The sequence below is a fragment of the Adiantum capillus-veneris genome, chromosome 10 (assembly GCF_014529385.1).
Source record: "Adiantum capillus-veneris isolate H3 chromosome 10, ASM1452938v2, whole genome shotgun sequence".
NCBI lineage: Eukaryota > Viridiplantae > Streptophyta > Polypodiopsida > Polypodiales > Pteridaceae > Adiantum > Adiantum capillus-veneris.
The window spans coordinates 117,417,932-117,431,952 of record NC_140940.1 but is presented as its reverse complement, the minus strand read 5'-3'; the positions used below and the strand labels follow the sequence as shown (position 1 = coordinate 117,431,952).

The 14,021-nt window shown below is 41.0% G+C and overlaps 1 protein-coding gene across 2 annotated transcripts in view; it reads left to right on the top strand.

Moving 5' to 3' along the window:
• LOC147449513 (ARM repeat superfamily protein) overlaps nt 1-11,378 on the top strand; it is an 89,784-nt gene extending 78,406 nt beyond the window's left edge. The window contains exons 23-29 of one of the 2 annotated variants that reach the window (XM_086521952.1): nt 5,633-5,852; nt 6,137-6,267; nt 8,194-8,340; nt 8,423-8,551; nt 8,700-8,798; nt 9,440-9,478; nt 9,562-9,895. In XM_086521952.1, the coding sequence (XP_086378078.1) occupies nt 5,633-5,852; nt 6,137-6,267; nt 8,194-8,340; nt 8,423-8,551; nt 8,700-8,798; nt 9,440-9,478; nt 9,562-9,699 (903 nt within the window). In that variant the 3' untranslated portion in view covers nt 9,700-9,895. Of the gene's footprint in view, nt 1-5,632; nt 5,853-6,136; nt 6,268-8,193; nt 8,341-8,422; nt 8,552-8,699; nt 8,799-9,439; nt 9,479-9,561; nt 9,896-10,376 lie in introns of those variants that run through there. The other variant, XM_086521953.1, reaches the window with a different exon arrangement.
• Nucleotides 11,379-14,021: the final 2,643 nt, after the last annotated feature.

Here is a 14,021-nt window from a genome sequence, read left to right as displayed (position 1 = left end):
CTAATCTCTGCCACTCTCTCACGCTCTCCTGTCACACTCTCATGCTCTCTCACGATGGTACATTGGTATGAGGCTTGAGCCATCACCCTTGGACCCTGACTCATGGCACATGCTCTGTCACTCTCACTCACATCCATGATACTAAATGTTTTGGATCCTCTCCCATGCTCTCTACTCTAGTCTCTCCCTCTCATGCATGATGCCCCTCTCTTATGCTTCTAAAACCTATTCAAGGTGTGCTCTCCCTCTCGTTCTCCAACATCTACAAGCTAGTAAATATGAATATAAAGTAAAACCTAGTTTTAAAATCACATCATTAATTTCTTTTTAGTTCCCATGTCCTCCTGTCTTTGTCAATCTATGCTGCTGCCCTAACCGCCCAACCTCAATCTCTAGTTTGTGAGGTGAGACCTTGAGTTGTCCAATCGCCACTCTAGCACTAAGTGACATATATGTGTCCATATGTCATCACCGTTGGAGGAATCCATCCTCTAGAATAGTCATGCGGTGCTGTATGAAATACACCACATGCGATGGAAGAGACCGTCTAGGTGTAATCCATGTCTCTTCGATGTATAATTGCCATAGATATTTTCTAAGGATCTGGTTTGTCTCACTATATGAGATGCACATAAATGGTGAGTCTGGGTGTATCGAAAAGGTGGGAGCCGCTCTTTGTTCAGACCATATGTGCTGAATTGTGCGTATCATGATCTCCTCACTCACTCAGGGTTGACTTGCATAAGCGTTCAATGCTAGTACTTTCGGATGTTAGTATTGTGATGAAAGAAAGAGGTTTTCCACCTGGACACTGCGCCTTGTCGTCTCACCGCTATCACCGTTTGTTTGCTGGACATCACACGATGAAAGAAAGAGAGAGAAAGAGGTATATATACGAGTTTACCACTTGGACAGTGTGCCTTGCCGTCTCACCACTATCAGCCTTTGTTTGCTTGCAGCAATGACCGCCTAGCTTCAAGTCCATTCCAAGGGCTTGAGCTGTGTCACCGCATGTGAAGTAGATTACCCTATTAGGGTTTCAGTGAATTGACAATTCTTATGTTGTTGCCTTGGTAGGGCTTCACGTTGCAGTACTAGAGCGATTGCATTTCCGTGTGGGGGCCACAAGCTGCTTTGCGCAACCGCCATCCACTTGCCTTGCCTATTTCTTGCTCCTCCAATGTTTAAGCCTATGGGTACCACACTATATAGTCAGGGATTACAATAATGATATGCGTGTATCTAGGTAGCTAGGACTTCCTTAGAGCTTTTTTACTCGGGCCACCCATTCCTAGGATTGTGATGGTCTCTCCACTCGGGAGAGGTTTCTATAGGGTCTAGTATGAGACGTCAGATGAGGCTAGTCTAGCTTGGCATTGAATCCCCTTAACTTCAATAGATCTTATTGATACTCATACAGATGCTGGCAGGGGATAGATCTAGCTAGTCTCGATCTAGAGTAATGCTAGAGTTTCATTGTCACAAACTGTTGAAGTGTGAAGTCACTGAAGACCCTAGCCAACTTGTTGAACTCGGCCGAGGGGCCTAAACTCTAGCAGAAGTTGAAGAAGAAGAAGTCCTCACCAACTTACAGATCCTCACCGAGTGGCCTATGGATTAGGATTAAAATCCTAACCCCCAACAACTTATGGAACCTTGGGCGATGGAGCCTAAACTCAAAGCACACACACCCACATTATAACTTGCGTGAAGGACTGATGAAGTGGCTTGCAATACGGATTTCTCTCACGAGACAGGCACCACGTGCCAATGGAAAAGAATAGACTCAACACTTTTAGCACTTCAAATAACATTGAACTGAAACAGAGAGTGCACATCACACGAGATGGGGGTGGCGGAGTTTCACCCTGAGAGAGCACTGGCCCCAATCCTTGGCTTCCCTTTTGGTATTTCTTTATATTTGTTGAACTCGGTACAATGCCGGCACTCGCGCTCTGCACCTTTACCCGGAAGAGTGACAAAGACCGAGCCCATGGCACATATTTTAAGGCCCTTGGCCTATGCAAAGCAGTTACGTGAAAAGCTACAAACTCAAAAGCATCAGACCCAAAAACGTTGAGCCTAGTTGCCAACATGAATTACGGAAATCTGTACACTTGCTACGTCAGCACCTGCCTGCGCAAAATGTGAAAACCCGTACTATTGCCACATCATCATGTCAGCGTGAATTCTGGGTTGTCCGTATAGCAGTGCCACATCATCAGTTGCTCGCAAGGAATTGAGTGTGTGTGTGGTCTTGCTTTATTTTGATGCCTTTATGTCACTTGGGTCCCATCAGACGGGGTCCTATAAGTTGGTGGAGACTCTTCTTTAAAAATTGGCCACTCGGCAAGACTTTGTAAGTTGGTAAAACTTCTTCTGCTGCTTCCTCTTAGGGTTTAAGCCCCTCGGCCAGGATTTGCAAGTTGGCTCCGCTCTTTAGTGACTTCACACGTCAGCAGTTTGTGACAATTTCTGCAATAGGTGTTGACGCGGTACGTTGTACGGGCGACTACGCGTTTTGCGTTGACAGTTGCTAATGTGACACAATGTGTGGACAACCCATGGGGCGTATGCTTTTGGGACCATATGCTTTTAGAAGTGTATGCTTATCATGTAACTGCTCTAAATAAACGTTTTGCTCTCTCTCTGGCATTCTACGTGCGGGAGATGCAAAGCAGTGCCGTGTTGAAGCAATATAAAGAAATGCTGAAAGGGGTGTCTTAGTTTGGGGCCAGTGCACTCTAGGGGTGGAACTCCGCCACTCCGCGTCACGTGTGAAGTCTTTCTCTTTCAGTTCAGTTGTTTTGAAGCGTCTAAAGATTGTTCAGCTTGTTCTTTTCCGTTGGTACGTAGTGCCCTATGGTATTAGAGCTTCAAGCGTGTGCTTTCCTCAAAACATACCGGTCCATCAAGAGCAGATAGAGCAAGACAACGCTTCCAAAATCTACATAAATTTTTTCCCTTTTTCGGCGAGAAAACCGGACCTATATGAACCTACAGGTGGAAGCTATGGGGTTGGATGAAGAAGAAACGACAAGAGAAGGAGGAGGAGATCGTTTTTGTGTTGCAGAGTATGCAATAGAAGTCAAAGTTGATCCTCTCGACGAGCCCTACACATTGAGGCAATCAGATTTCGATTTTGACGATTTTTGAAAAACAAGGGATTTTTAGTTGCAAACTAGGGTTTCCTGCAAAATGGGTCAAAATCATGTTTGAATGCTTTATCAAATCAAAGGCAATATTGGCAGCATTTGGGAGCACGAAGCTAGACATTCACTCTTTTGCAATGAGGAGGATCATTTGCTTGAGAAATTGTTTGGAATTTGTTTGAAATGGATTTTATTTGTTTTGAACTTGTTTTGGTGCCGATTGCTTGATGTTGGTTTTGATACCGGTTTCAATGGTTTGGGGAACACTTTTGGATACTCATGGCTCGGGCTTTCCGCGGAGTATTCAAGAGGAAATTGTGATTGTAAAGTTGTGTTTTACTCATGGCTCGGGCTTTCTCGAGAGGAATACTGAAGAGACGATTTGATGCTTTATAATGTCTGAATATTTCATGGCTCGGGCTTTCTTGGGAGCAATATTCAATGATTGAAAAGTGGTGTTTTTTCTCATTTGTTGTTTATTTCCGGAAGGAGTATTAAAAAGGACATTGGATATAGTCTGAGTAGTATTTACACTTGGAACTTCCAAGCGACGCATGCTGCGGTCTAGGGAGCGTTTGGTTGTAAAAGGTCTCTATATCTCATGGTCTGGACCTTTCTAGGTCATTTGCAAGAGGAGTGATGAGGGAGTCGTTGAATAGCTCATGACCAGAACTTGGATGGTTATTTGCGGAGGGAGTGCTCATCGGCGACTACATGTTTCTGTGTCTTGTAACATGTATATGTAAGCATCTCATGGCCCATACCTTTTTAGGTTATTTTCGGGAGGAGTGATGAGGGAGTTGTTGAATAGCTCATGACCCGGACTTGGATGGTGATGCTCATCGGCGACTGTGTCTTGTAACATGCATATGTAAGCATCTGTGTTGCATCGTGATGTGCCATCCTACTTGAATGAGATTGCTTGGGTACGTAATCTTAGTGCATCTTGCAGATCCCGGCCGAGGGGCCTAAACCCTAGTAGAAGCAGCAGAAGAAGAAGTCCTCAGCAACTTATAGATCCTCGCCGAGTGGCCTATGGGTTAGGATTAAAATGTTAACCCCCAACAACTTATTTAGCCCTCGTCAATGCCTAAACTTAAAGCGCACACACACCCACATTATAACTTGTGTAAAGGATTGATGATGTGGCATGCTGTGCGGATTTTCGCAATATGTGCTGACGTGGCAGGTTGTACGGGCGACTACGCGTTTTGTGGTGACACGTGCTGATGTGGCACACTGTACAGACAACCCATGGGGCGCATGCTTTTGGGACCAGACGCTTTTAGAAGTGTTTTTTTCATGTAAGTACTTTTAGTAGGCCAAGGGCCTTTAAATAAACGTTCCGGGCTCTGGCATTCTACCCGCAGGAGATGCAGAGCAGTGCTGCCAGTGTTGTACCGTGTTGAGGCAATATAAAGAAATACTGAAAGGGACGCCACAATTTGGGGCCAGTTCACTCTGGTGGTGGAACTCTGCCACTCCGCGTCTCGTGCGAAGTCTCTTTCGGTTGGCACGTGGTGCCGTCTTGTTACATTCACCGGCACATTTAAGAGATTGGCAGTAGTCTTGGTGTTGAGGGAGGTGCGTTGTCCGATGTTGTATCTACCCCCACTCTTAGATTGATTCTTTACCCCTCTCTCATGTCCTCGTTTCAGATATCTCCCTACCTTCTGTGAAGGAGATACACAACAAAGTTTATTTCATTGGTTTACTAGGACCTGTTTTGTTTGTGGTAGAGGACATCTGGCTGCTGGATGTACTAGGAGGATAGAGCGTCCAGAGCAGAGACAACAAACATTGGTACAGGAGAGAGAGAAGATTGGTGCCATGAGGACAGATGCTGAGAGAAGTAGGAGGAGAAATGAAATGAAATGGTTTATTAACGTCTTTAAAAGCAAAGAAGAGGAGAAGAAGGCGGAAAAGGGGCCTTCAGTTATGTAGGTTTATAGACGCAGGGTGCCATTATGGGTTCCACCTCATTAGGCTTCATCTTCTTCAGCAGAGATACCACATACATCTCTTGAACCCATCAGGGGTCCAAGAGATTCCACTACACCTCTTTCCTCGATAGATTCTACCTACTTCTCTTGAGCCCATTGAAGTACTTGGGGATACACCTGCTCCTTCATGTATTTATGACAATGATATGATTGATGATGTTCCTCTTGCCGTGCGTATGGCACTGTTTGAGAACTTCCCTCCTCTTGGATTATAGAAGAATGTAAATGCTAGGAGATCTGAGAGGATTTTTTTGAAAACCAAGAAGTGGTCTTGGTCATTTACTATGAGATCAATCCTCTATAGTGATCGGATCTTTGTACCTTTATCTTGAGGCTATGCCCTTGAGATGTTTATTTTCAATAGAAGATTTTCTCGTGTGGTGGACTTTTTTGAGCATGGAGGTACCCTTGGTGCTAGTCTATATCTGACTTAGGGATTTTTAAATTAAACTTATGAAATTTTTATTTGTGCAACAGGTGACAACACCATTGTTGAAGTTCATGGCAGAGTTTGTCTTCAATAAAAGTCAACGGCTGACATTTGATTCCTCCTCTCCAAATGGAATTCTTCTTTTCCGTGAAGTAAGCAAGCTGATCGTTGCCTATGGTACCAGAATAATGGCACTTCCGACTCCAAGTGATCCCTATTCTTTCAAGTACAAAGGAATATGGATAATGCTGACAATCTTAACAAGAGGTATGTGGCCAACAAATGTTTACCTTTGCATCACTGTTACATGATTTTGTGTTTTTGGAAATGAGAATTCAAATTGAAAATGGAGAAAAAATTACAATGCTGCCACTTGATTTTAGACATGTGATTCTTTTACTTTTGTTCTAATTGTGGTTCTGTTGGCTGCCACTTGATTTTAGACATGTGATTTTTATACTTTTGTTCTAATTGTGGTTCTGTTTGTTTTGTGGTGATGCTCATTGAGGTTGAAAGAATAACTTGACCTGCTTAAAATGTCTTGAATGCAGCTCTGGCAGGAAACTACGTGAATTTTGGGGTTTTTGAGCTCTATGGAGACCGTGCCCTTGCAGATGCCTTGGATATCGGCTTGAAAATCTCATTGTGGATTCCGCTGGAAGACATAATGGGCTTTCGCAAGGTTAGCTTCATGGAACCTTGGGCAAACAGGACCTGTGTACTCAATGTTCTGTTTACTTGAGGCACTTCAAGATTTTTTTGGGCGAAGTGGTTTGATTTACTTTGATGCAGGATAGTGGTCTTTGGATATGCTTGTAGGAGATTACTCCTTCAAAGTTACAAACTTAATATCACCTCATGGTCAAATATCACTACTTTTTTGTTGTGGAAATGATGTACAGAAAATTTGTGATCCCTTTTTTTCCCCACTTGGCAATTTTTCTTTTCACATAAAATGGGCTGCTTATAGGAAGAAAGCATGAGAGGTTTTGTTCAAGGGGGGGGGGTAGGCGCTTTGAAAGAAAGGCAAAAAAAGGAGGGAGGAGGTTAGTAGAACGAGTGTGGGAAAAACAATATAATGTAGGACGTGTCATCATGAGCCTGCCATTGGAATAATAATACACGACAACTCTGGAGAGAGTCTCTCAAGCCAACCCTTGATGGAGATCCTGTGCTGAGCAGAGACTGCTCCTATCACTTTGTGGCCTGGAGCTCTAGAGTGGTTCAGGAGCTTTTAAAAAAATTGTGACATGGACATTTTGGTCTTCAAAAGGTGTTAATATAGCTGTTTGTCTTTCTTCAATATCCCATGGCTTCATTCGTTTATATGGCGAGATGGGTTGTACTGTACGAACAGAGGGAGTGGTCCTCTTTAAGAACAGAAAATGTCTCTTTTTCCTTCCAGAGCTTTAGTCCAGGCGGATTCATAGTGGTGGAGAAAGCTTACTTCTTCCTTGTACGTTTTGATGATTGCACTCCAGGGATTGGCAGTTGGTAGCTGGCTAGCGTAGAAGGGGACTCAATGGGAGTGTGTGAGGTGTCCTACAGCTTTCTTGACCATTTTGAATCATTATCCTTGGTCGTGCAACTTCACCTGTCGGATTTGGAGAGTTGTTTGCGGGAGTTATTCTAGATTTGGGTGGGACGCTTTTGTGCTAGCCTCTAGGTGCTACATGTTACTAGGAATTCCAAATCATTCTATATGCGCCCTAGAGGATGTGGGTAGCATTCCTTTAGCTGCTTTGGCAGAGGACCCTTCAGAGAGTGAACATGGATTTCAGTGTTGTGGGCTGTGTATGGAAAGACAGGTGCAGATTGGTCTTATTAGCATATTTTAACTGAGCTGAGGTCTGGGAGGAGCTTACTCACACCTCCAGGGGAGCTGCTCTACATTCTCACTCTCTCTTGAAGGGCAGCGAAGTTTTGTGGAGAATACATTTTACCTAGATGGGGTGCTCACAATTGTTTTAGAGGTAGTAGCCCTAGATGGAAGCATGCTCTTCCTTGCTGGCTATTGTTACATCTCTTCCACCTTGAGAGTTATTTTCGCTCTTTTGTTCTATACGCAGTGACATAATTAGACCACTTTTGTGCAAGAAAAGTTCTATGTCAAGGCCAATGTAAATCTTTGAGACCCTTTACTTATCACCAAATATCTAGAAACCTTGAAACTAGTTGTACACACTTGTAGATATTATACACAACAATCTTGTAACTCCTAATTTTGCAATCTGGGCTTGCAGCACTAGGAATGTAGATACTTGAAACGTCCTATTCTAGAAGGCACTAAACTGTACTTACGACTGTGATTATCTGTACAAGTGTGTATGGACGTTATCTGGATAGTTACAGGGAATGGCCATTTTCAGGCTCGCGTTCCCCGTTCCCATTTCAACTTCCCGTCCTTAACAGCGAATGGCAATTCATGGCCTTTTCGGTTCCCCATTCCACGTTATGATTTTCCGATATGGTTATTTGTTTGTTATTTTCTCTCAGGTAAAAGCATGTTGAGTGTGGTGGTGAATGCATGCAATTTTTGTGTGTATCTAAGCAACCAAGCCAAAGGATGATTTTCTCTGTGGACCGACTTTTGCAACTTGTGTGCTAGCTTGCCAGGGCCTACTTTGCACTTTTGGAGGTGTTATGCCATAATCACACGAGTGTGATTGTAATGCTGGAAACTTCGACGTTTACACGCATTGTTGGCTCGTTGGAGGCTGGCTTGAAGTGTCTTGACCTTAGCATCTCAACACAAGTGAGCAAATCTCTTTTAAGTCGAAAAATGTGATCAAGCAAGCTTTTTAGCACTGCTTGTAAATGCTTTTATGGCATTCCAGTGTGCATCTGCTGTCGATAATCTGGCAGCATTCTATTTCAACAACATCACATCAGGGGAGAATCCAAACTCTCAGACGGCTGTGCAAATGGCAAGACATATATCTGATTGTCCTACACTTTTTCCTGAGGTCAGATTTGTTGTTTCACCTGCTTTTTCAAGTTTAGTAATGGATACTATTTGCTATCATGGTTATTTTGTCTCTCTTATTCCATTGGAAAGAATTTTCAATAAAAAAGTCTCTAATTTATTCCTTTTTCTGTTGTGGGGTATTGCAGATATTAAAATCACTTTTCGAAATTGTTTTATTTGAAGACTGTGCTAATCAATGGAGTTTGAGTAGACCAATGCTGAGTCTTATCCTCATAAATGAGCAGGTAATGGTCAAAAGTTTACAATGAATTGGATGCATTGATTTAGTATGTGTGATCTAGCAAAAAGCTGAGATTTAGCTATACTTGCCAATTGTTTTGATTTTTCAAGCAGAGTAAATTTGATAGGTTATCCTAGTGTTTACCTTCTTAAGATTTATGGTCTCTAGTTTTTATAGGGCCCCTGTACTGCCATAAGACTATTTGACCCTCTTTACTTACATGTGTGAGTACATCTTGGTACATCCAGCTGCATACTTCACCACATTAGGCCCATCGTATGACATAACAGCTCTTTCAGGTAGTCCCTCAGGAATCCTTTCAGGGACTCCTGGGGTTGCATGTGGCATATATGGCCCTGGCATGGTCTCAAAGCCACCATTGCTCCTCACGTAATTTAAAGGTGTAAATCCTTGCTTAGCGGTTCTTGAGAAATCGGGTTGTCATCGTTCTGCTAGCATGGTCTCTCTGGAAGATTCCAGCACTCGGCTCCTATCAGGCTGTTTAGACTCTTGGCGTGATGTAATTCCCTTCATATGCTTCCCCAGTGGACATGATTGTGTATTCTTTCTATATTCTCGTTGTTCTGTGATTTGATTGAAAGGCTTTAAATCAATCATTAAAATGCTCTTCAACTGACATTGCAGATTTTTAATGATTTGAAAGCACAAATTCTGTCCTCTCAGGTTCATGTTAATTGTTATCTTGTACAATTCAACATAACACTACTGGTCTTTTCTCCTAAACTTGCTTGTGTTGATCCATGCAGCCTCCTGATCAGCAGCAGCGTCTAGCCGGATGTTTTGACAAGTTAATGAATGATGTAGCCAGAACACTAGAACCCAAAAACCGGGATAAATTCACACAAAATCTAACACTGTTTCGGCACGATTTTCGTACAAAATAGGATCCTGTAGCTCTGTGTTGATCAATTTTTTTTGGGGAGAGAAATAAGGAATCAACGCCTTACATGTATCATTAGCTTGCAATCATTGTCAGCTGTCAGTTTCCCCTTTCACATGGCAGTATTGGAAATTTTGGCCCAAGCCTTTCTTGTAAGATTATAGCCTCAATGCAAAAATCAGTGTCCGCTGCCTTTGTAAGCTTGTGTTGTGATATGCATTGTGTTCTCTTAGGAAGCCTGTCTTTAAAGCATCCTACTATGAAGAAGATTAGGTACAAATTGTGAAGTGTGTCGAACGCATGTCGAGTGAAGAAGTCGTATAGAAATCCATTGCAAAATGTCAATTTGGCTAACTATATATGTATAAATACAAATATAAATAGAAATAAGTAAATAGATAAATATAATATAATATACATACATACATACATGTGTGTGTCTTTATAGATGGACTTTATACCATGCAGCCTGTATATGTTTAAAGGTTTTGGATTACTATTGCTAGTGGGAGGAACCTTCCTAGGAGTTTTCATGTTGCATGGTAGCATAGCACTATTGTGTGGGACCTATAGATTTTTCTTGGTTTGTTTAGTGAAATATCCTGACATACAAATGGGTGTCATATGTAAGAAGCAATGCTGTGCTACTTTGACAAACTTTTGCAATTATGTATTTTGTAGGAAGCACCAAGTTCATCTTTCTCGCTATCATGTAGCTAGCTACAAGGGCATCTAAGTAGCTCAAGGGCACCACCATCGGCCTTCGATCACATTTCTAGATTCTGTTTATGGTCTCAGGTATTGTCTTTGCTGACTAACGGGTTTGAATCAAGGTCCATCACCATGAGAGCTACTTCCATTTTGCTAGAACTAAGGGGTCGATGATGAGCTTCTTTATGCCATTGTTTGTTGTCCCGTTGTTTTATGCTATGGTTATCATGGACATTGGAGTACGATTGGGGTTTGCATGGCAACAACTTTTGCACATTTGGTTTGGCTATTGATACAATCGCATTGGCAATTTCCCTTCAATGTTGTTACTCACAAGCTCTTGACTGTTAATGGGTGTGCCCATTAACCGGCAGTTGCCAGTTATCAAGCACTGGTAGAGACCGTGCCCATTCAGATTATTGGGCCCGTTTGGTTGGTCCGGTTTTATGTGGCAAGATGTAGGTTTTTAACCTTAACCAAAGCAGTACTAATGAGAGTCAAACAAGATATGTATACCCCATGGATTATGCTCACCATTACAAGGTTCTTGCAAAACACAGGCAATGTTGTCCATGCAAGCAATCAAAATCCAATGCCACATTTGTATTTATGGTGTTGGAAGTATGGACACACATCAAAGTATACAACGACTGATTTATAATGCCTTGGCATATTGGCTCATATCCTCTATGGTGTATCCTACACCCTCTTGGAACATGTGTCAAGGGGAGGTTTTGATATTGTGGTCTTTAGTGTGTAACCATTAAGGAGAGGATTGTTCAATAAACTCTTACTAATGCTCAATTATTTGAAGGGAAGATCAAAGACATCACCCAGGGGGTGCGTGGGTGCTATGAGGTATTCATTTAGCAATTGAGTTACTTCTTGGTCATGTAATGTTACTCATGGGGAGGCACAAGGGCTTTTGTCCATGATTGACCATAAGAAACATAGCAGGTGTGATTACTAGTTGAGGAAGTTCTTGAACCAATTGCATATTTGTGGAGATTGAAGATGCCCATAAACCGAAATAGATGAGTGGACATTCCAATATCTATATCTCATAAAACCCATCGACCATGACATGCTACAAACGAATACAAATTATTGAGGCCTTAATGAGAATCTTTGCAAAATTCAAATGGTTTTCATGCAAGTTGGTGTGAGAATAAGTGAACTATACGGCTTACAATTCAATGTAAATTTTTTTTTATTGGGAAAATTACCAAAATGCCCCTCTTATATGTGGAAATTCCAATATACCCATCAAATTTCAAAAATTCCCAAAATACCATTGTATTTGTTTTTGTTGGTTTCTTCGAGATTTTCTAATCTTTGTTCTTGTTTGACAATTGAGATTTGTTTTTGAGTGCTTAGCATGTAATTTGTCGCAAATTACCTTGCAAAAAAAGGCTATGATGTCTAAAAATAATGAAGCAATTCATCTCCAAAACCTACATAACCAACTCAAATTTTAGTTTGAGCATCCTGTATGGTAGACAATCACTCTTCTTATGAAAAGCTACTCTCACAACAAGGTGTATTTTGGGAATTTTGAAAATTTGAAGGTTATTTTGGGAATTTGTGACAAATTATGGGGGTACTTTGGGAATTTTTGAAATTTCAGGGATATTTTGAAAATTTTCACAAATTAGGCATTTAGGTAATTTTCCCTTTTTTCAATGGTGGTGATGATGGCAGTTGATCTTAGTAATAGTTGGTATGAAGATAATGACGGGTGAAACAATGAGCGCAAGAGTCTTCTTCGAGCTAAAGCCTCAAAATTATTACGAGTAAGCATAAACTTAATTAGTTCGAATCTTCAAAATTATTGTGCAGAGTAATGCATTCTTTTTGGCATATTTACATAATTAATTTCTCATTTGTCAATGTTAAGTATGTCTTCTTTACTACCTTGGACTCGAGTACAATACAACACTCATTAGTAACTATCAACGTTTGTGAAGCTTCTCCTAAAGTTTAGCTCATTCAAAAAATTGATTACGGAATCGTGCAATGGGCATGGAGCTCGAAAAACGGAAGGCATACCAAACTATGTGCTTGTGAGTGCATCCGGATTCTTCAAAAAGAATTGGCTGACTTGAGGACTTACGATTCAACCACCAATAGCCATAGATGTATGTAGACAAAAACAAAAATAAAAGTACCCAAACCAAGGCCTCTACCAAATATTCAAGCCCTCCAATCGAGTGGGGATTGTAGAGCCAGTGGAGGATTTAAGTTCTTAAGAAGAGTCGTGCAACACCTTTAGCTTATGCACGGTTTGAAAATTGAGCTGTAACAATATTGGTGCAATCTAGGCTAGCACTTATATATGAACTAGCTATTAATTGGAAGTAGGTGATGGTGAACTTTTATACCATAGTGTACCTTAAATTATATAAATTATGTGTATTGGTAGGTTATTTTGATAGTCGTTTAGTTTTCTGTTGCATACAAAGGCACCAATGTTACAATAGGACAAAAAATCTCATGTGTCTATTTAGTCAACCTTTCAAATTCATTATAGAAAACACATGAACCATACATATTTTCAACACAATGTGAGTAGAATCTTCTTTATAAAGTTCAAGATTCCCAAAAAAACAGGGTGGCAAGTTGTGCTAACAATCCTCGAGGCCAACAATTTATTAGGCTGCTAATGTTGCTCGGACGCATGAAGTGGAAGGCCTAAAATGCTTGGCAAGGAGAAAAATGCCAATATTTGTAAATCAAGTACATGATTCCACAAAACTTCGCAACCATAGGGATTCTAGTGATGAGTATACAACAAGAATGATATGGATATTAATACAAAACCAGATATCTTGGAATTGGAATAGATCCTATTGAAGAACCTACATTGTCAATAATAGGTTTTTGTCACCTCTTGTTGGTGCAGACTTTTTACCCAAGGAACTTTTAGAGTTAGCCTTTTAGAAATGATTGTGAAACTTGGGATTACCATCACACAATATTGCTCGACAATCCATATAATCTATACAAATTGCCTACAAATAACTTAGCTAACTTTGGAGTTTTAATGGTGGACTTGGTTGGAATAACTTACAAATTTAGTCAATCTATCTACAATCACCCATATTAACTCATGACCTTGGTTTGTAGACCCACAATAAAATCCATAGAGATACTCGCATTTACCATTGGGAATCTCGAAAGGGTGCAAGAGACCTCTTGCCTTTATGCGCTCTGCATTAGACATTTTTGGCAATGCAAGACATAGTCTTGAACATCCCCATGTAACCCTGGCCAACAAAACTATTGTCATGCAAGTGCATATGTCTTCTTTATGCTTGGGTGCCCTACACTTCGATTGTCATGAAATTCATAAAGAATTTGGTGCCAAATGTGGTGTATCCGATGCAATTACGAATGTCACAAATCCTCCAAAGGGCCTTTCCACCAAATAACCTTGTTGGATAGCCCTTAGAACTTGTAGTACTTTCAATTTTTCAAATACACTTGCCAAAATTTGTTGAAAGTCTCTTTGTAAATAGAAAACCTTGCCTTGATTACTACTATGACAAGCTTTGATAACTTGAAAAATTTAGTATGTATTTGTTCGTGAAAAGATCATATGGATATATAGCATCA